The sequence below is a fragment of the Bemisia tabaci genome, chromosome 2 (genome assembly GCF_918797505.1).
Source record: "Bemisia tabaci chromosome 2, PGI_BMITA_v3".
In the NCBI taxonomy this organism is placed as follows: Eukaryota; Metazoa; Arthropoda; class Insecta; order Hemiptera; family Aleyrodidae; genus Bemisia; species Bemisia tabaci.
Window position 1 is genome coordinate 75211218 of NC_092794.1, and position 23623 is coordinate 75234840.

The window sequence follows — 23623 nt, forward strand, 5'->3', positions numbered from 1 at the left end:
GTCAGAAACACCTATAAAGAAATCTCATGCTTACTTTTTGGTTTGGCAACATCGTAAAATTCGAGACAGCCTTACATCTCGAAACATCGACCGATCGATTTGGGCACAATGCCAAAGTTTCGATCTCTCGCTCGACCATGTTGGATTTTTGGAGGTAATGCCGTTGTAGGTAATGTCCCGCCCCCCCCAATTGAGCGTCTGATAGACCGTAATCGATAACGGTTCGATGTATCGTTTGGTTCAAGACAATAGAACATAACCTCAAACCGATGGAAAAGCTGAAAATGAGAAATTTCCTGACAATTCACTTTGAATTGGCATTTGGTACTCAAAAGAATAAAAAATATGTTTTAAAAGACCCGTTCTCTCAGATTTCTGAATTTACTTTTGAGGCTATGTTTATGTTTTGAACTGAACCAATCGATATCGATACAATCTCAGCCGTTTGATGTATCGAATTTCAACAATTTCAACCGTTCGTTACAAAGACATGAAGACGGAGCACTAAAAGCAAAAAATGAAGCTTCTAGAGCTTCTTTTCAATCACCTCTACTATTGGCTAGAGGATTGGCGGCGAAATCGGGACAAGTTTGAATTCAAATGTAGGGCGGGAACTAATAAATAAAATTGCGGAAACAAAGTATTTTAGGTTGATTTTTGCCCAAATTCAGGTACACACTCATATTTTTTTAACTTTAGGTTAGTTTCGGTCCGTCGTCGACCGATTAATTTCATTTGGGAGTAACGTAGATCTAGAACTGTAACGGCCTGTTTGAACCTGCAGAACCACCATAAGCAGAAGAAAAACTAACTTTATCTGAGATTACTGCCTGTTACCGAGCAAAAGTAGGTGTAATATATTAGGACGCAGACCGAACTTTCTTAATATAATCGTTTTAAGCATTTAAAACACGTTTCGAAGAAGAAATAAGGAAAATCAAGAGGACAAGTTCAAATCAAATTTCCGTTTGCCGCCATGGATTCCCGCGCTCATTTACACACTCACACAAATGCGCAGCGCCGAACCTAGCTTCACTTTTTCCCCGTGCTTTTAGATACGAGCACTCCGTCTTTATGTCTTTGGTTCGTTACCGGCCGTTATAATCTCAATGTGTCAATCCAAGGCGGATAAAGAATGGTGGTCGCATTTCGTACCCTCTGGACGTCACACGGTATCGGGTACATCGGGTACATGAGCTGGCCGAGGCCGGGGGGGCCGACTCAACCTCGGATTGCACGGCATAACCCGTACCCTTCTGACGTCACAACGCTTCAAGATGGCAGCCAAAATCGAAATGCGACCACCATTCTTTATCCGCCTTGGTGTCAATCATTGACTTATAACACGATTGTATTATACGTTATACGTCAACGGTTACAATTCGAAGGTTCTCAGATCTCAGATTGATTACAGACTGTTTTTAATTAGTGTTAATGCCAAAGGCAAACATAATTTATCCATATCCGCTTTTCCAGGCACACTTATCTTAATTTTGTGAATCAAATTTCTTCACAATGGATTCATTCACTGAGGTCTGTATTCGTTTTCTCCATCTCTTATTCAAAACCCCTCCAAACTACTCAGGGGGTAAGGAACAAGTCTAAACATTTGTGCTTTTTAGAAATCATTTAAACAAAAGATTTCCATGCTTAAACACCATAACCTCACTCTTGATACTACGACAAATCTGTCTTGATCGGTCAAGAGCTGGATCATTGAATGTACGTCGATGGGATGAGACAAAACACAGACCTATTTTAACCATACAAATTGTATTATGATGTCGTATCGTGCTGCTTTAAATTTTCCCTAATCAGCTCGCAGGTTCTAGTACTGTTCCTTGGGTTGTCGTACCATATCAGTCATTACTCAAAGATTATTTTTCAGGAATCAAATTTTGTGGTTCATTGCAAGAGACCCATATATGTTGTTGCACTTATTACACCACTCCTGATGAAGAAATTTTCAGACAAGTGGTAGGTGACCCCTTTCCCTCTCCTACCATTTTTACTATCGAGCCTCTTTTAGGTCTGGTACATAATTGGACCGCTACATTTTTGGCTGCGGTTCCATACGAATCGGCAGCTGGTACAGAGAGACTAATAAAGGTTGAAGGTAGGAGAGGGCATGAATTCACATAAGTGGTAGATAGTACTGTCTATCGGAGACGTTAAGAAAATCCAAAGAAACGAACACACATGGAGAATCTACCCATCCCCCTATTCTACAATCCCCTATTCTATCTCCCTATTGATACAAAGAATTGAAGCTGGCATCCATGTGAAATGAAGATAGTCTGCCCAAATTTTGGCATGGAAAGTAAAAGTAAGAATCAAGCTGGCGGATCTTCTGTCTCAGTCTGAAAGTGCGTAAACTTATTTGGTGTGAATTCCAATTACTTGTACTGAACTTCACCGAACCAAATTGAACGTTGAAAACATAACTGCAGAGCTCCTCAACAGAAAATCCACAAGAATAACCATCATTACACAGGGGATGACTGGATAAGATGTCAATTCTGTCAGTAGGGAACTGCTTTTGCTCCTAGTCAACCTCCTGACACAGTTGTACTTACATCCTCTTAAACTGAATACCTAAAAAAAACTGAAAGCAGGTGGCAAGTAACCGCATATCATAGCGGCCAAACAGAGTGGAGTTTAAAGGTGCAACTTTCAGTACTGTTCATCAGGTGCTTTGAGCTTTCAATTTTAAGCTCTACTTGTTTTTTTGGTTTTCGTCCCCTTTAGTCACAACATATTATCTATCTGTAATCAATTTAAATGGTTTTTTAAAGAGTTGCTTCAGTTTTTCACTTTTGTTTTTTCCCCCCCATTTTTTAGCGGATGATGGAACGGGCTAAAGCACGAAAGGATCGCCTCAAAAATCAATTGAAAATCACAGACGGTCTGAGAATCGGCATCCAGCCAAATGTCTCACCGTTGAAGGAACCAAACTTCACAAATGCTGTTGACTCAGAACCTTGTACAAGGAAGTTTATGAATGACACTAAATCTCCACATTATGTGCATTCACATGATACCTCATCAAGTTCAGATGCAGCGGTTGATGGAGTAGATGAAAACGCACCATTTTTAGGCAGCAAAAAAACTGAAGAAAGTTCATCCTTGTCAACAGGAGTAAATTTAGTTTCATCAAAAAATCGATTGAAGGAACGATCACCATTCAGAGCACAAGTGGATTTTACTGCAACTGATATTCAGAAACCTGATTCAAAGTATTTTTTCAGCAGACAAGGAGGAAAGTCCACTTTTAATGTCGATGTCAGTGTACAATCTCCTCAAAAAACTTCTGCTCTTTCCTCTGATATGACAGCTGCAGATCCTGAGACACATTGTAAGTAGCTTTCATCTGTTCGTGCAATTCCTTCATATTTGTCTGTAATTAGTTAACAATCAACATTGAAATTGCAAAAATGCGTATCCCAATTTGTAATGCTTCAGACTTCCTGCGATAATTTATTTTCCAAATTTGAAAATAAGCACTCAGCGGACTACAGCGAAAACTTCCCCAAATTTTCTTCTTGGAGTGAGGAATACTCTGTGAAAACTAGCAATAGTGCTGCATTGTTCTACTTTGACAAGATAAAATGGGAGCAGAGATTTTAAAAGACCAAAATGAGATGCATGTTTTTGCAGCTTCACCATCGCAATGTGTCTAAACATTATTATCCGTAACCTTTCGCAAAATTAGCACATATTTGAGCTTTCTGTCTTGAAAAATATATGGCTGCAACGTTGTAATTTGATGCAAATGAGTCTCTCCTGCGGGCCGATTATTGAAAGTTTAAAGCAGCCCGATAAGACATCGAATTGCGATATATTGCATGGTTAAGATAGGGCTATGTCTTGTCGTATCGGGCTGACATAGTTTCAATAATCGGGCCGCTGTTGAATGAGGCTTCATTCAGTCATGGTTTCCTCTAAGTGAGGAGTTGAAAAGTGCAAAACTTACTAATGCAAATCAAGAATTTCCTAGGATTTGTCTTCCTTTTTCAATCTGAATTTTAAATAGTTATACAGGGACAGAGAGCTGGAGAATTAGCATTTATTGTGTATTTCATTCGGTACTGAACTGCTTATCCCCAGGATTCAAGGAAAAGTGAAGAAACATGTCGACCATGTTTGTTTTTTGAGTAATGTTTTAGAAAGCAGGTAATCGGTACTGCTCCGAATGTGAGCGTGTTACATGAATGATCAGGTTAATGACACTTGTGCAGTCCCGGGTCAGCAAATGTTCAGGCTTTAATCTCCTTTTGTGAACTGTATGAAAGATGCTGTCTAATAATAATTCAAAGAGTTGAAAATGTAATATAGTAAGGCGCAAAAATGATGAGGTTGTGACAAGAGATATTGTAAGTAAATGGAAAGTCTAGGAATTTGAATGTGATCACGAATGCGGTAAACATTAAAACTAATGTTGGTAATGCTTTACATTGCTATTATTGTTAATTGTCTCTTTGACAGTCTGAACTCTACTATTTTCACGTCTATCAGTGGACTGTGAGCAGTACAAGGGCCAGGAGGAAGTTTGGGACTTGAAAAATCGAAAAATTTTGGCTCTGTCTAAAAGTCATAGAATTTTCTACGAAGGGTCATTGAAGAGTCTGGGAATGTCAAGAAATTTTAAAGTTCAAAACTTTTGTGGACCCTGGATAACATTTTTTGAGAAATTTTCAGAGGAAACCCCTGGGGGGCCTGGGGTCCCTCTTCATACCTCAAGATCTTTGCATACCGGAAGACCTATCTGTGTATAGAACAAGCTGCACAACTTTTGTTTCAGCTCAAGCTAAAAATCCGAGCAATTCTTCTACATATCCAGCTTTCAAGTCAAATGCTTTTCTGTGAAAGATGTGTCTTTTACTTAATCTTGATTTTATTTTTTTTCTTGCGTAGGCATCATTCGACCCGGAGAGGAAGTCACAATCGAAGCGGACCCCCAAGATATTGAAGAGGCAGAGACCACTCATTCAGATTTGACCAGGCAAGATGCAAAGATGAGACTGAAGAAGCTTGGTGCCCTTTACGGAGGTATAATTTAGTTCCATTAGTTTTTAGTTCCACTGCTTGGTTTCAAGAGAATGAAGGGGTAGGTAAGAATTAATTAATGTTATTTGGCGGGTGGGATTCAATAGCTGCAATCTAGACATTTCATGAATTGGGGAATGGTAGGGTACACTTATAACATGCCATAGGACTGAGCCTAAAATCTGACTTTTCTAATCAGAGTTAGATCCAGGGATGCAAAAACTTTTCGACCACATGAGCGGGCGGGTCCCTATTAATTGCTTGTAAAAACAGGAACGTCCCAAAAACTGAGTTCAAAAATGAGGAAATCGCCAAAATCAAGAGATTTTTTGCAATTCTGCAGCTGTTATCTTGCACAGAGTCGTATAAGAGTCATCTTCTGGAAAGGGTATCCCTGGGTAATGGCACCAAGATGCCCCTTCTCACTTTAAAAAAAAATTAAAATTTATGTTTTTCAACTCAGCTCAGGGAACAGAATGAGTGCACCAAACTTTCAATTCTGGAGGGGTTAGGTCAAAAAGTGCCAATTTTTGGTCTGATTTGACATGGAATGACCCTGACTTAACCTGAACCCCCCTTCCCCTCCAAAGAAAAAAAACCCATCAGTCTCTGTAATTTTTAGGGCATGTCCACAATGTGGTCGCAACTGCACAGTTTAGAACAATTTCCACCCCTCTCGTTCGACATACCAGTAAAGACATTGCATTCTTTGTTCAATTCAATAAAAAAATAAGTGCCACCCTACTACCCCTTTGCTGCGGCAAAGGTTCTCCCCAAAGGTATCACTAGCACCGTTCACACTTAGCTGCTACGTTGCCAAACATCTAAAAATTGTTTTAATCTTTGATGTAAACTTTTGCACTTAACCATTTATGAAAATTTCAAGGATCAATCTTGATGACAAAAGCAATATCGGGTGAAATTTTCAAGTGATTCTGTAGGTTAGTTTTTCCATAAAAAATTGGGCAAATTCAGGAACTTTGGCAACATGGTAGCTCAGCATAAATGGCGCTTGCCCCAGAGGATGACAGTATCCTGATTTCAAAAATGTTTGTTGTTATAACCTAAAAAAATTATCTTCTATTAGCCCTGAAAATAAGTATTTCAAGGATACTTGTAATATTTCCTTTCAAAGCTAATTAAGTAAAGGATGCAGGGGTGTCGAACGCTCTTAGCCTTCCGATATTCCCAATTGACCTTCCCATTTTAAAAAACCCTTTTTCCTCAGAAAGGGTATCCCTGGGTAAGGGCACCAAAATGCCCCTCCTCACGGAATTTGAATTGAAAGGTCTAAACCCTTTCAGGAGGTCCTGAAAACATGGTTTTGGGCAATTTTACCCTCCTTACCCCAACCACCCCCCCTCCCTCCAGCCCCGAAAACCCCATTTTTCAGGGAATTTTAGGGTATTTTCACGTTTTATTTCACATCTCCCGCAATTTTCGATAAAAATGCACCAAAATTTCACCAATTACTCATCAGACCAGTCAGATTCTTGGGTAAAGAAAATCAAATTTATTGTACCTTATTTAGACCCCTAAAAAAATTCGTAAAAATCGTCAATTTCCAATTTTTTCAGATTTTAGCGGTTTTAAAAAAAATAAGGACACATACATTTTTTGTTTTTTCCTTTAAATGTAGATAATATATCCAGTTGTTACCCAAAAAAATGTCAAGCCTTCACGCGTGGTGCGTCCCACGGAAAAAATGGTTTTTTTGGCGCTGAAACGGTTAAAATGGCTCTTTTGGCAACGGTTTACTCGCACGCCATCAAGATTGTAACACTAAATTCTCTAGTTTTTGTTTTCAGTGTTTCAAAAGGCATGCCCTAGCATCGTCAGAAAAGGTTTCAAGTCGATCGAGTCCTTAAGCCCCACGTAAAGTACCGGATTTTGGCGCTGAAATGGTCAACATTGCTATTTCAGAAGAGGTTACTCGCGTAGGGTGGCCCTTATTTTTACATTTACGGAGTTTAAAGTGCGGAACTCTGCAAGTGGTTTCATTTGATGAGAAAATAAAGGGAAAAAACTAAAAATTGAGAAAAAATTGTTTTAAAACGCGCCTCAAAGAGCCTAAAGTTCCGAGCGTGGCGTGCGAAGACGCGTTTTTTCGTCATTTCGCGAATTTTTTTCCTCCCTTTAAAATGTTCCTACGGCTTTGAAATTTTTATAGGTCATACACTGTTTGAGTACTTTACGAGAAAAATAATGAAATTTACATCGCTCAGTTTAAAATGCCCTTTTATCCCCATCAAAGAGGCCACCAAAGATTAAAACAATTTTTAGATGTTTGGCAAAGTAGCAGCTAAGTGTGAACGGTGCTAGTGATATCTTTGGGGAGAACCTTTGCTGCAGCAAAGTGGTAGTAGGGTGGCACTTATTTTTTGATTGAATTGAACAAAGAGTGCAATGTCTTTATTGGTATGTCGTACGAGAGGGATGCAAATTGTTCTAAACTGTGCAGTTGCGACCACATTGTGGACATGCCCTAAAAATTACAGAGGCTGATGGGTTTTTTTTTTGGAGGGGGGGGGGTTCAGGTTAAGTCAGGGTCATTCCATGTCAAATCAGACCAAAAATTGGCACTTTTTGACCTAACCCCTCCAGAATTGAAAGTTTGATGCACTCATTCTGTTCCCTGAGCTGAGTTGAAAGACATGAATTTTAATTTTTTTTTTTTTTTTTGATGCCTCGTTCAATTTTTGTTGAGCTTCAGAGTTCGGGTAAGTTAACAGACATCAGCACTGTTAAGAGTCTGTAACTTTAGAACGGTTGATCCGAGCTAAACTGTTCTGAAATCAATGAAAAGCCCCTTTAATGCACTTTTTACTCATACATAACACTATTTGAAATAACTTCAAAATTTTTTGTTAAAAAATTGTAAATTCGAAAATTGAAATATCTCGAAATTGGGTAAATCAAATTGTACGAAATTTTGAATCCTGATGCAAAAATTCAGATTGGAGACTTGATAGAGTCAAAAGTTATAGCAAAAGAAGTCCGATTTTCCCAAGTGCAAAAGCGCGGCGGTCAACGCGAGCTGCCCCCAACCCGCGGCTTTCCTGGAATATCTCAGGCCGCCTTTTGCGTTGCCGACGGACGTCGTGATCCAGGCGAGCCGGTTCCGGGAACGCTGCGGCTCGGGGCCGCTCGCGTCACCCACCGCGCCTTCGCTTTCGAGAAAAACGAACTTTTTTGGCTCATTACTTTTGACTCTATTAAGTCTCCACCCTGAATTTTTGCATCCAAATTCCCCGCGGTATAACCAACCTCCATTCAAAATTTCGTGCGATTTAATTTGCCCCTTTTTCAGATATTTCAATTTTCGACTTTACAATTTGTTAACAAAAAAATTTGAGGTTATGTCAAATTGTGATATATATAAATTAAAAGTTCATTTAAGGGGCTTTTCATTGATACCAAGACAGTTCAGCTCGAATCAATTGTTCTAAAGTTACAGACTCTTAAAGGTGCTGATGCCTGTTAACTTGCCAGAACTCTGAAGCTCAACAAAAAGTGAACGAGGCATCAAAAAAAAGTAAAATTTATGTTTTTTAACTCAGCTCAGTGAACAGAATGAGAGTGCCAAATTTCATTCAGTTCTGAAGGGGTCAGGTCAAATCACTGGTCTGATTATGCATGGAATGATCCGTCAGCGCGTTGTGTTGACTTGCTTTCTGCTGAAAGCCAGGGTTGCCACGGGCAAGGTAAACTGAGAAATGTCAGGGAAAACCCGGAAATGTTAGGGAAAATTACGAAAATGTCAGGGTAAATTTATTAAATCACCCTCATATGCTTTCTAGAATAGGTTTGAGGTTTTGAACAAATTTTACCTGAAAACTATTTTCAATTATGCCTTTTTAACCATCCATCACATCTTCAGTTGTCAGGGAATTTCGCCAAAATGTGTCAGGGAAATTAAGGGAATGTCAGGGAATTTTATTTTCTAAATTCTGTGGCAACCCTCTGAAACTGAACTTTCTTCCAAAGCTTTTACAAAATTTTGATCAGGGTGTCGTCCTGACCTTTTGGCAAAAACCTTGCGCGCTGCAGAAAATTGCAGAAGCCTAGAAAAGTTTGCACCCCTGCTTTACGATGAAACAACTTGGTAACCCGAAAATTTTTGAAAAGAAAAGGGGGAGGCTAAAAAGATCACTGGGAAGGTGATCGAATGTGGCCGCATCTTCTTGTTTGGTATTTTAGCCATGAAGCGCAAGCTTACGAGGAGGGGGGGGGGGGGGGTATCGACCAAATGTTGCTATGCCCTGCCATTTGGCTTTCTAGCCATAAAATCTACCCTCTAGGAACGTGTTGAAGTAAAGAAAAATATCCAAAAAAGGGAACACAAGGTCTCAGAAGAATGACGACATGTGGACATTTTCATTGTGTTTGGAAGGTAGGTTCAGGCTAGGCCTGTCCCCGAACCGATCGATCGATCGATCGATTATTTCGATGATCGTTCGAAAACCTGTTTCGATCGAAACTGCTCGATCGAAATGTTCGATCGAAATGCTCGATCGAAGTGCTCGATCGGCATGCCCGATCGAAACGTTTGTTTTGCCCGGTGCCCCTGAACTCACTTTAAATGCGACTTTGTTGTACATCAAAAATTCAAGTTGGAAGTTGTAGTGGGGTACTCCCTGATGGGTTTTTGGGCAATTTCGAAATAGGTTGTCGGAGCTCCTCGAAAAATAATCGCATTTTTGTGGTTTTTTAGGGGTAAAATAGCAAAATTGGCCTCCGGGCGACTAATTAAACCCCCTCTCCCTCATCCTTGCCTTGACCGATCTGAATTTTTAGTATGTTTTTACCTGGTACAAGATGGGACTTTTCTGAAATTTTCATGCCCATACAAATTTTTTTGCTCCCGCGGCAGCGTTGCCAAGTTGCGGACTCCAAAATATCGAATTTAATGATAAAATGAAGGTTTCGGAGTGTGATTTCCATTCAAAATCAAAAATTCAAATTGTAAGTTGTAGTAGGGTACTGTCTGATGGGGTTTTGGCCAATTTCGAAGTAGAGTGTTTGAGATTTTTGAAAAGTAATCGAATTTTTGGGGTTTTTTAAGGGTAAAATAGCACACTGAGCACGGGGCGGCAAGTTGAACCTTTTCTCTCTCATCCTTGCCGTGACCGATCTGAACTTTTAGTATGTATTAACCTGGTATAAGATATGACTTTTCTGAAATTTTCATGCCCATACAAAACTTTTTGCCCCCCGCGGCAGCGTTGCCAATTTGCGGACTCAAAAATATCGAATTTGATGATAAAATGAAGGTTTCGAGGTGTGATTTCCTCCAAAATTTCACGAAAAATGTGGAATCTGAGAGTTTTCGATAAGAAAAGGCATATTTGAACAATTTAGAGTTGCAGTGTTGCCAGCTTTTGATTTAAAATTCGTCAAAATGACCCAAATCGCGTTGCAACCATGAAAATTATGCCATTACTTACTTGATGGGTGCAGCTAACTCAAAAAGAGAGGCCGGATAAAGCGATGAGTCGGGGGAAAACGAGCGGTTCGGGTTGACAGAAAGTTCTTAAATCTACTCCATCACCAGAAAATAGAATTTGAGAACTTTCTCCCACCCCCCCAAACCTTATCCCTGTTGCAGTCAATCCTTCGAACATCTGATCTGAAATTTTGCCCCCGAATTTTTACCAAAAACATGATGTGTTTTTGCACAAAAACGTGTTTTTATTTTTCATGTTTTTGGTAAAAATTCGGGGGCAAAATTTCAGATCAGATGTTCGAAGGATTGACTGCAACAGGGATAAGGTTTGGGGGGGTGGGAGAAAGTTCTCAAATTCTATTTTCTGGTGATGGAGTAGATTTAAGAACTTTCTGTCAACCCGAACCGCTCGTTTTCCCCCGACTCATCGCTTTATCCGGCCTCTCTTTTTGAGTTAGCTGCACCCATCAAGTAAGTAATGGCATAATTTTCATGGTACCTAAATGCATAGAGTACAGAAGAACCGTAATAACCAATTCTGAACGAAATGAAAATCCAGCGCTCGAGGTTGCAACGCGATTTGGGTCATTTTGACGAATTTTAAATCAAAAGCTGGCAACACTGCAACTCTAAATTGTTCAAATATGCCTTTTCTTATCGAAAACTCTCAGATTGCACATTTTTCGTGAAATTTTGGAGGAAATCACACCTCGAAACCTTCATTTTATCATCAAATTCGATATTTTTGAGTCCGCAAATTGGCAACGCTGCCGCGGGGGGCAAAAAGTTTTGTATGGGCATGAAAATTTCAGAAAAGTCATATCTTATACCAGGTTAATACATACTAAAAGTTCAGATCGGTCACGGCAAGGATGAGGGAGAAAAGGTTCTACTTGCCGCCCCGTGCTCAGTGTGCTATTTTACCCTTAAAAAACCCCAAAAATTCGATTACTTTTCAAAAATCTCAAACACTCTACTTCGAAATTGGCCAAAACCCCATCAGGCAGTACCCTACTACAACTTACAATTTGAATTTTTGATTTTGAATGGAAATCACACTCCGAAACCTTCATTTTATCATTAAATTCGATATTTTGGAGTCCGCAACTTGGCAACGCTGCCGCGGGAGCAAAAAAATTTGTATGGGCATGAAAATTTCAGAAAAGTCCCATCTTGTACCAGGTAAAAACATACTAAAAATTCAGATCGGTCAAGGCAAGGATGAGGGAGAGGGGGTTTAATTAGTCGCCCGGAGGCCAATTTTGCTATTTTACCCCTAAAAAACCACAAAAATGCGATTATTTTTCGAGGAGCTCCGACAACCTATTTCGAAATTGCCCAAAAACCCATCAGGGAGTACCCCACTACAACTTCCAACTTGAATTTTTGATGTACAACAAAGTCGCATTTAAAGTGAGTTCAGGGGCACCGTGTTTGAAAGCCGTTTCGATCGAAATGTTATTTTGTAATGTTGAAATAAGATTTACCATGTTTAGCAAATAATTGCAGAATTTTCATATTGTTGTCAAGAATTCCTCTTCCTCTAATTTTTTTCTTCGTTTCGAATTCGATTGAAATAACAGCATCAGCGTTAAGTATCGTAGCAGTTCTGTCCGCAAATCATATTATTACCATGTGTTCTGTATACATAGAATTACCGAAAATCATTCCATGTGCTTAATCTTCTCCCCTCCCCCTCCCCCTCCCACAACAAAACGAATTAATTTAACCACACAAACCATGAAAATACCAGGTCTCGATTCTCGTCTATTTACTAAAGTTACTTTACCAGATCAATTTTTATTCAAAATATATGCGCTTATCGCATTCACTCCATTTTTTACTAACCATTTATTTGTAAAGTATCAGAGGTCCGCTACGCTACCCTACCTCCCGATCTCAATGCTCCTTTAGCTCCTAGCCCAAATGCCCATTACCAATAACAATAATGATCCAATGGACCTTGGTAGTATGGCTCGGCGCTCGCCAGCGCTGCGCGTGCCGCGACAATGATAATGATACTAGCTGCATTTAGACAGTTTTGACCATTTCTTTCGAATTTTGCATCCGCTCAGTATACATATTATGTCGGCCCGTACTGCACGCACACACACACACACACCCTCACACACACGCCCTCATCATCCTACATCGAATCGTCTTTATCTCGTCCCCGTTCGTTTTCCTCATATCACACAATTACTCTTCTTCGGTTCGGTATTTGGTTTGACCCCTGGCGCCTGACCTGCTCCAGTGCTCCTCACACCTCGCATAGCTTTTGTTTCATGCACCATGCACCTCTCCTTTCGGTGACGGCACCGCTGACTATCTCTGTTTCCCCTTGCCGCCCATGACTGTGACTGTGACTCCTTCCTCTTTCAAGATCTCGATCCTAGCTCCCGTTTGACTGAAGCTCTTATCGGTGCCGCTACTGCCCACTCTCTTCCCTTCCTCACCTTTGTCGTTCGCGTGATCCGCGTCTCCTTCCTCTTTCATTATCTTTATACATATACGCCACCGTTCAACTGAAGCTCTTCATCAACTTCTCTTTATAAAATCGAATGGATCGAACTTTTAGGAAGTAACTAGTAACCTAATGCGACTCTCCGTCCTGTCTGTTATCCTTCAGCCCTCGCTTCTTGTCTGGGACGACTTACAATTCATTCGGACTTTTGCTCACCTACTCCATCATTTAGCTGCAGTGATGTCAGTAGCCATGTTTACAGACAAGCAACTCATCAAGTTTGAAATGGGGGGAGGGGTGTGTGAAGTTTTTTTTTTCTTTTTTTATGGGCAGTTTGCGTAAATCCGCCAAAGTGTCATCTGTTTTCGCTCGGTTATATTCTCCTCCGACCCCGTTTCTTCTATTCTCTCCCCTTTTTCTTTTCTCTCCAATCCTTCATTCCCCCCCTCCCACATATTTCTTCTCCTCCCTCCGTTTTTCTGTAAAAAAGTTTCGTTTAATTTATTAAAAGAAAAGGAAAAAAAAAGAAGACATATTTACCCATAAAACCTAAGCAAGTTTCTGCAGTGGCAAAGGAGACAAAACTGCTGGTTATAGCCTCAAATTGCCTCTATATGTGGAACATCAAAGTGTCAAAATAGTTCGGGGGAGGCCCCCGGCCCCCTTCCCTCTCACATCTCCTAGAAGGAGTCCGCACACACCCAATTAATGAAATAGGGGAACCTCGTCAAGTACCTGGGGTGGGGGGAGGGGGGTGTGACACCACTGTTTAGCTGCTGGTCTTGCGTCCCTCTTTTACAATTTATTTACACATCACTAGAAGGAGCTTATGCGCGATTTTTGATCCCCAGCAGGTGTAAATTGTAATCAGAGGCTGGCACATGCATATCGGCTGTACGTTTATTCACTTAGTACTTGGAAAATTATGCAAGTCCATAATTTCCAGTAAAAAGAAAGTAAGGTGTAAATTGTAATCAGAGGCTGGCACATGCATATCGGCTGTACGTTTATTCACTTAGTACTTGGAAAATTATGCAAGTCCATAATTTCCAGTAAAAAGAAAGTATACTAAATTGTTCCCAAGGAATTAGTTATTTCAGAACTTTCCACGGATGTTGGTTGACCTTAATCTTTTGGACACCAAAGAGAAATTATAATCATTCTTCTCCTACTAGCACAAAGACTTAAAATGTACAAGAAAAGAAAAAAAATCGTAAAACAAGATGTAAAATAAACCAAAAGTGAAATGACATTCTCCTTTTCTTAAATTTTATTATAAAATGCATCAATTTTTTTAAGAATGTTTAAAACCAATCTAATAAAGATAAGTTCTTAAAATCTTCTCAGATTTTTAAAAACTCTGGTTTCGAAACAATTTTGTATCCAGTTTTCGGGCTTACTCTTTTTACAAAAAAAATTTAGGGGACATTCGAATTTTTAGCGTATCATTCTAGTAATAGATACTCCAAAAGTATTTCCTATTTAGCCGATTAAGCGAATTTTCAGTACAGATATTCTTCCTCAATTTTTTGGTTTTCGCAATCAAAAATTTGACATAAAAAATAAATGTTCGAGGAGGTAAAAAAGAAAAATCGTGATTTTTTACGTGAAAAAGTCAGAGAAAAAATTCAGAGACGTCAATTTTTTACGTAAAAAATCGTAGTTCAATCTGCCTTCTTTGCATTTCTTTCTGACCTCCTTTTAATGTACGGAAAGTAAGATTTTTCACGTAAAAACTTTGTTCTTCCAAATTTTTTTCGGATTTTTTTGCGCAAAAAATCGCGAATTTTTGACGTCAAGATTTCAATTTAATCTCTCAAGTTTTTTTTACATCTTTAATCAAAATTTTTTTACGTTGAGCTCTCCGACTCTGATTTTTTACGGGATCTTCTACGTGCATCTTGTGTACTCGTAAAATTTACCAATTTTCATTTTCAATTTTTCTTTAATAAATTAGGGAAGACGTTTCTTAAGTACAAGAAAGTGCACAAAATCAGCGCTTCAGACGATGGCTGAACTACGCACGTGTCACGTGTCGAAATAGGTTAGGTGTTAAAAAAGGGAGCATAGGCTGAAATAGATGCCGCATTTCAGCTGGGTTAGATAGAGAGGGGAATGATAAGGAAATTAGGGGGGGAAAAATGCGAAAATCGTAGATCGCTAGGTTTCAGGCAGGCTAGGGACGGCGATTCCACGCGTGCCCGCGTCGGCCGTCCATTGCGCCAGCTGGAGTCCCATATAAGAATCCCATCATCCCTCCCCCTCCTTCATCGACTTACAGCTTCATTCACGATGTAGATGTAAGTACCAGACCGCCAGATTGAGTAAAATAAAAAATATTTTCACGAAATCAAACACATGATCAAATTACGTGTTTCGGGGAAAAGGCCGGTACACACTGTTAAAAATTGAGGAGTGAAATTCGGTGTTGGCGTCTACATAGCGCCCAAAAACCCCGAATGAAATGAATGCGAAGTGAGTGTTGCACCATGAAAGCGTATGACACTCCGCAAAAAAATGTAGGCGTTTGCGTTTCCTAATTCAGTATGTTGGCTCACTGTTGAAAACCTTTTTCATTTTAAATGCTGATATGCAGAAAAAGTTCCAATGTTGAAACTTTAAAATCCTTTAAAATTTAAAAATGAAAATATATAAATATCTGAAAACTCTTGTACGTGACTTCGCATGAATTCTTGGCAGACACGTTTAATGCACGCAGATTCATAATTTTTTTCGGGGGGAGGGGGGGCTAATCTCTAAAACAATAAGTTTAGAGCGGAGAGGTGTAGTCGCGGCAGAACGAAATGAGGTTTTTCGTTTGTTTGTTTTTGGAACTCAATATTTATAGATTTTTCGTTCTCTAGCATTATTCTGTCTCAATTCTGATATAAATGAATTTTTTGAGTCCATATTTCTTTACCAAAAATAAATTTTAGTCTCTAGAAGAAAGTGCATTGCTGCGTGTATTGAAAACCCGTCCATAAGGTGCGTTGGAGATTGATCTGATTGTTGGAGTCTTTTCTGCAAGACGACTTTTCAATGATACCATACGGAGGGGGGAGGGGGCTACGGGGTTCCAGACATGATACGCCAATGAAGGATACCCCTCTTGCTGTAGAGAATGTAATATTAAAAAAATGAAAACTAAAGTGCTGAAAAATATTATTAGCAAAGCTTCGGCATCATTGGACGAAATAGCAAAAGCGGGTAAGGTAATCAAAACATGCTGGAGCAGCCAACGCGACGAGTTCATTTGTATGAGAGAGACGGAAGGAATGGAAAAAAGTGATAGTGAATAAAAATCTGAGTGGAGACCGGTGAATAGTGTGGCGATGGCAAATTGGCGATCGGCGGACAAAGACAAAGGCGACAGTGAAGACCTAGATAGACAATCGACAACAAGGAAAACTAGGTAAATGAAGAGATACCGATGAGCGGGGGAGGGGGGCGGATGGGGGCTGAGCGCGCCGTAGAATTCCTTGCCTGAAAAAGATGTGTGATGTTTGCCAATTAGGTTTTGGTTGACGCGATAACCAGTTTCAAGCAAATAATAGTCAAAATGTACGCTGGACCGAAAGTGAGGTGAACCCCGAGGAGGGAAGTCAGAGAGAGAGGAGAGAGAAGAAACTCGGCCGACGGGCGGCGACTGCGGCGACCGGTGATGCAGCGCCACGCCAAGCGAAGCAGATAGGCACGTTGCACGTAACGCAGCTGCAGTGTTGGCGATCGACAGGCAAAGGCGACGGCTGAGAAACAGGTGACATTCGATCGAAGAGGTATCCGAGATCGAGGAAAAACAAGAGCAATACGAGGGGGAAAAGTGAGTAAAGAGATGCCGGCGAACGTGGAGGCGTGGACCGGGAGCAGAGCGGAGGATCAGGTGCGAGGGAACGAGCGAGAACGGAGAATGGGTCACAAAATGCCTTGCCCGAAAGATAAGAAGTGAATGAGGCGTCACTTAGGTTTCAGTTGACGCGAGGAGGCTGCTGTTACTCATAAGTCATAACACGACCGATTGAAAGCAAACGGTCAAAAAGGTCTAAAATGTGCGCGGGCTGAATGTGAGGCAGCCTCCGGGAAGGGAAGCCGGAGGGAGATGAAAAACGCGGTCGACGGCCGGCGCGAAGCAGCGCAGCGATACGCAACGGAGTATGGCATTGATATGCAATCCAAAGCATCTTACATCCATCGAAAGTACTTTCACCCGATAAGGGATCAAAGATTCCCGAGAAAGTTACAAAACGGGTAGGAGGGCTCCTGTTTTTTTTTTCGAGCATCACCCGTTTTGGCTTTTTTAATATACAAGTATAAGTAGGTAATCACCGCTTAAAAATATGTGGAACCTGGTCTTGTTCCTTCCAAAAAATTTTTACTGGGAAGACTTTAGCCAGGGATCCCTTATCCCGTGAATTTTCTTCGGAAGACGTTTTAAAGCTTTCATCAGCGGTGCATGAAACTCCCACGGGAATCCTTTTGAGATTGCTCGAATCGAAAAAATGTAATTGGTTCAAAATAAAAAAAAAAAAAATTAAAAAAAAAAAATTATAACATTACTTTTAAGATTAGCTTTATTCGAACATTAACTCCCCATAATTAATGCCCCGTAAGGGCCAGTAGTGCATTTTTACTTAATAAAAATGAAATAAAAAAAAAATAAATAAAAAAAAAAAATAATTCAAAACGGATTTCGATCGAGCAGATTTCGATCGAGCAGGCTCGATCGAAACAGATTCCGATCGAAACAGGCTTTCGAAACGATTTTTTCGAAGTGAACGATTACGAAATGATCGCTCGATCGTTTCGTACGAACCAACGAGCGATTTCATCGGTTCGGGGACAGCCCTAGTTCAGGCTTAATTTCTTTTTACTCTGCTCTCTCCTTTTTGCCCACAAAACTGTGTTTCTGCGGTACACCATAGTGCAGCTTAATGACTTAATCTTTTTCTAATAATTCTAAAGTAGGTGGGGGGGGGGGGCTGTGGAAGTGGACTCCTTAAAAGCTTCAGGTGGCTTTTCTAGCGTAGGTCTCATCAATTTTAAATGAATTATAATTTTTGAATGTTTCAATTACTAGATCGGCCAAGTCGAGTGTCCTCTCCTATACAACAAACAGAAGAATTATTTGCTGCAGAAGAAGTTAAGAAAACTAGCGGTAAATCAATAGCTCGATCTGCCAGGCTGGCTGCTCTGGCGAGTCAAATCAATCAGTGGGAGGATGATGTCAAAAATGTACCCACTAGTTCAGTAAAAGTGGTAAGTATTTTTACCCCTCTTCTCCTATCATTGTTGGTAAAACTGATGGTTTTAATTAACATCAAAGTACACCTGATGCTCCTTCATTACTTCTAGTCTTTCACTGAAATGGGTTTCAGACATTTTTCATGTGTCCATAAATGTATCCTAAGAAGTATATAATATACAGAAGACACGAATATTGCTTATATACTTATATTAAGGTCAGTAAGTAGTCGCAAGTTGGTTAGGGAAATAAAGACTCAGCAGCAGGCAGTATAATCTCTCTGCAGACAACTTTTAATTTCTTCATCAAAGAGAAAAATTTTGTCCATGCAATGAATTTTTTTTTAATATTGTCCTACGTGTATTCTGATTATTTGGTGAGTCATTGAACCATTACTAAAAGTAATGAATTTGCCTTCGAGGATACTTAAATTTGGCTTTTAAACCTAATTTCCCTTTGATATCCAGGTGAGTTTTTAAGCACTAATGATCCACTGACGAATGTGTGTTCAATTTCTTGACTTCATAAACTATGAGATTGCACATGCTTTTCATCATTAAACTTAGGAAAATATTTATCCAAATAACATTCCAAAAAATATTAGTCTAGGGTCAGGATTGCTGCATCAAAAATATCAGGAGCATCATGCAATTCTTTACATTTATTTATAGGCTGAGAAAATTTCCTCATTTATTATAGAACTTGCAAATTATTTTATTTGTTTGTTTATTATTATTGAATTTCAACATAATCCTCACTGGGGTTTTTTTTTTTTTTTTTTTTTTTAAAAAAAAATAGTTACGGGGTATGAAAAAAAGTAAGTAATAACCTATACAGTTGGTTACATTTTATGTAATGTGATTTAAGGTGTCAAGAAAAGGTAAAGACGAAACACCACGATTTCAACACTCTGTTACCTTCCAATCTCCTAAGAAAGCTGGCTTATCTCACAAAGCAAGATTTTCTTCTATCGCTCCTCATCAGTTTATAAAATCTAATTATCAAAGTGGTGGCATTTCAATGATGGCTCGAGCTCAAAAGTCAGTTTTGAAAAACAAACCTGCCGAAGAACTTTTAGTCGATGGGTTTTTCTCTTCTGACGGAAGTGTACCTGTGAGGTGGGATGTTGAATTTAAATCTCCTGTGGAAGAGATTCCAGGGGAACCTTCCCTCAGCCAAGCGGTAATTGGTTTATGATTTTTTTTTTTTTTTTGCATCTGCATCCTGAGTGTGGAGTGAGTTTTTCTATTAAGCGATGCGTACACCTTTTCAAATTTTTGTGCGCACTGAGATTCTGATAAGGTACTCCTTAAACTTTTTTTCTCCTCTCATCTTGTTTTGTTCTTTGGGCTGTTTTCTCTTCTTTGTTAGTAAAATCTTAAGTTTTGGTCTCTGATAATTTTTCTTTGCTTTTCCATTTTATCAAATAGTTATTACCAGCTTATCAACTTTAACTTATTGGATATTTATCAATATTTTCGGTAAAAATCAAATCCAATTTTGTATCTGTGGGTCATCCCATGTAGAACCTACCAGCCATGCAACCATCCAACTCGGATTTTGCTGATAAATTTATTCCTAATCACACCACCAAATAATGAACTTCTGCAAAATATTAGGTCTCAAATCGAAAAACTCATTGAGATATGAATTTTAGGGGTTTTAAGAATTTTCAAGAAACCAATGTTTCCCGGTCATTTTTCCTAAAAAATTCACCCCAGGCCATTTTTCATCGGATGGAAGTGAAAATTTGACATAATGTCTATGTAAGTATGCAGATTTAAGAGATAAATGCATAAAATGTTCGAGTTCACTCATTGATGTGCTGCAGTTGATTGTTCGTAACACTTTTGGTCTGATTTCAAGGACAAAACTTTCCCCTCTTCAAATGCCCATAACTTTTAAGCTGCAAGTTATTTTTTGCTCCAATTTTTTTTTAAAAATGCTCCCTAGAGTATCAGGAAGACGCTTACAGAACAATTTTGATGATATTTTTGGTTTCAGTACTGTTTTTTTTTTACTTTTGTCCATAAAAGGCCTAAAAAACTGAAAAATACTGAAAGTATGCCAATTGGACTGCATTTTGCAATTTGGACCTATGAATTATGGCTCATCTGAAAAAACACTTATGTGCATAGGGAAACTAATGGCACATACGTTGTTTTTAAACCAGGTCGGAATTTACAGGTCCTAATTGCAAAATGTAGTCCAATTATTGGCCCTAAGTTTGGAGCAGCGACTCAAAAATTGCTCAATTTTTTAATGATTGGTCCTTAGTGTATGTACAATATGCTTGAAAAATAAAATTAATGGTATTTTGGGATTAATTATCGAGGCAATCTTCAATTCATCTCACTCCACTGTTTTTGATCGCTCTCTTTCTGACCGTCAATTGGTTATCTGCTGTCTTAACAATAAATTTTAAGCAAACTATCAACATTGTGTAGTCAGGAATTTGGCGCAAAATCACCAAAGCGGGAAACATGTTTTTCTCCTCCCGGCCAGCAATATTTACGAAGTTTTAGATTTGAGACTGCTTTTGTGTAAAAGAGTTTTTTGAGTATTTATTTTTATCACGCAAGTGTCTGTTTTAAAACTTGAAAGTGATGTCATTTAAGGATAGCAGAAAGTGTTTTGATCCATTCAAGTACCCTAAAAAAGTGTCCAGAGCCACTCTCAGAGTTATCTCGGAGGAATACTTAAAGAAGATTGACGAAGTCAAGAACCCTTAGAAACCATCACCAGGACTTGCAATTTGCATAGGACGTCTAAGAAAGTTGGACAACTTGATCAGTAGGATGTGATTAACAGTTCGCCAGACTTTCAGCTAACACCATCATCTGTTCCTAGTGGCAGTCGAAGTAGTGGAGGTCTTGCTGATGTAGAAAGTGAAACACAGGAAAAAGCACAGGAAGAACTGAATACAGTCCTAATGCATCTTGACCAGTCCCCTCCTAAGCTGCAACTGAACAGCTCAACTGCTCACAACAAAACAGCTTATCGACGGTGTAAGTCGGCAATCTCATAACTCGTTTACGGTGTCTGAAAATCTCCGCCTCTACGTTATTTTTTTAGAAGAGAACAAATTGACATGATTCCTTGAAATTTTTGCAGAATTTTCTTCGCATAGAGAAGAAAAATCACTGAAGTTTTAAATAATAGCCGTTGAGTAGTTTTCCGTTTAAAAAGTAAAGTATGATAGGAAGTCTGCGACGTCGCAAATCGAGCTATGTGATTGCCGACTTACACCGTCGTTATGTTAAACGCAAGGCTGAATCTGTGGTCAGCTCCACTGAAAAAAAAATTTGTATCGTTGTTGGAAATACAGAAGATTTTTTGCATTTATCCAGCGATGCTCAACACAAAATTTGTGATTTGGATGCTCTAGTAGGTCAGTTGATAAGTAAATTGAGCAATGAAAAGTTGACTCGCAATCAGCGAATACAATTACCAGCACTTGCACCACCCTCCTGGGGTAGACCAAGGAGAATAGATGAATTTGCCGTTGGTCAGTACATTGTTAGTCAGTTAACAGTCTAGAAAAATTCTAAAAGGAAAGGGTACCTTAGCTGTGCCAGAGTCAATAAGTGGTAATAATGTGTTTGATCCAACCATTGTCAATCTTTTAATTCATTTTTTTCAAAGTGAAGATAACTCTCGAATGTTAGAGTTGCTTAGAGTTGAAGAAGCAACTAAGCTCTGAATTGAGTGAATCAAGATCAAACCTTACTGCTCTTCATTGATAACATTCTACTTTTTTACTGCAAAATATCCAATTACATGATTTTTGTACGTATTTATTCCTTCTCTTTAAGAATGTACCCCTTGCTTGAGATGTTCAGAAAATATATAACTCAATTTTTTCAAAACTAATAGTTACAATACTTCAACTCTGGTCAACAAGAATAACTTTCCTCAATTTTAAACACAGTGTAATGTGTGGACACTATCAGCACTTTTTATCTTGTCCTTAGATTTTTAATATCAGAATACATTTGTAAGATTTTAACCTCATAACGATGCCATCCAAGAGTCAGTAAATCACATTTAAATGCTAATAGTGATGCACATCAGTTTAGGGATACCTGCAATTTTATTTTCTTATTGTAAAGGCAATCTGACGGATCGGAGTGAAGAGGAAAACTACTACAACCAAAAAATACACTATATTCATTCCTCAAGTTAGTGTGCTTTCCATACAAAGAGTCCTTTGGTGAACTGGGTCATTAATCATTTGCTTTTATAATGTAATGGTCGGTTAATGAGATTTTCCTCGCACTTTTTGCAGTAAAGCGAGCCTCTCTTGCACAAAAATACTAGGAGAAGGATTATGGAAACCCAAAATACCATCACTTTTATTTTCCAGACGCATTTCACATGCAATAATATGGTTGGCCGTCCGTGTCTTTAATAAGAAATTACCCTGGGAAATATTTTTTCCTGTGATGGATTTTTTTCTTCTCTTGAGGGATTTTTTTCGTACGTGAGTTATTTTTTTTTTGCATGAGTGATATTTTTCTGGCCTTGTTGCAAAACTTACAAAAAATTAATTCTATTTTTTCCGTCATTTGGTTGCAGGCATATATCTATGTTGCCAAATTTAAAAAAAAGCAATTTCTGGTACCAGATTTCACTACTTTCGGGTTTCGACTTTCGAGTATGTATTAACATAATCGAGAGTCATGTGCCGACCCCGGCTTCCATCCAATCTATGTTTCGCGGTAGCGTGAGTGAATGTGACATGATTTGTCGTGCACGTCCTTACATTTTTAACAAAACCTCTTTTTACGTGGAACTTCACCCACAAACATCTCAACAATGCGCATTTATTTTATTTGTTGCACTATAATAATGGCAGACATACAATCTTTATGACACCATGGAGTGATGGTGCGGTGCTTTACTGGATTAGCACTCCTACACTTTCAATGCCTACCTAATGTCATTAGATCCTACCGAAGATCATTAGAAGCTCAATCAACAACATGATGAATTTCTGCGCCTGCCATAATTATTTTTAACATCACTAAAATTACCTATGGCAACTTTTCTGGACTCAGAATATATGCTCAAGCATGATTTGGAGGGTTGTTGAGATTAGGTATTCATTCAATTTTTAAAGATGAACGTAAAATGATTAAACATCCACTGTCATTTTTCCAACTGTTCCTCAGAAAGTCAGCAAAGGCTTTTCTAGTGAAGATGAGCCTCCGCTTATATGTATATTGTGGAATAATTGTGGAACTTACACAGGATTAAAGAGTAATAATATTTTATTGAATCAATTATTCATAGTGAAAAAATGAAGTATAGCTTGTGAAAATGCGTCAAAATCGTTGATTTCCCGCGAAAGTCGGGTCACAGCACCCGCATAAACCCGACAGAGGATACTTGCATTACAAACTCAGGTTTTGTGAAACCTCGGTTT

General features: G+C 39.0%; 1 protein-coding gene across 2 annotated transcripts in view; it reads left to right on the forward strand.

The window, feature by feature from the left end:
- The first annotated feature begins 1315 nt into the window (after window positions 1–1315).
- Window positions 1316–23623, forward strand: part of LOC109040333 (uncharacterized) — a 109635-nt gene continuing 87327 nt past the window's right edge. The window contains exons 1-5 of one of the 2 annotated variants that reach the window (XM_072296266.1): window positions 1316–1533; window positions 2842–3355; window positions 4915–5049; window positions 18031–18209; window positions 19063–19377. In XM_072296266.1, the coding sequence (XP_072152367.1) occupies window positions 1516–1533; window positions 2842–3355; window positions 4915–5049; window positions 18031–18209; window positions 19063–19377 (1161 nt within the window). In that variant the 5' untranslated portion in view covers window positions 1316–1515. The remainder of the gene's footprint in view (window positions 1534–2841; window positions 3356–4914; window positions 5050–18030; window positions 18210–19062; window positions 19378–23623) is intronic. The other variant, XM_072296267.1, reaches the window with a different exon arrangement.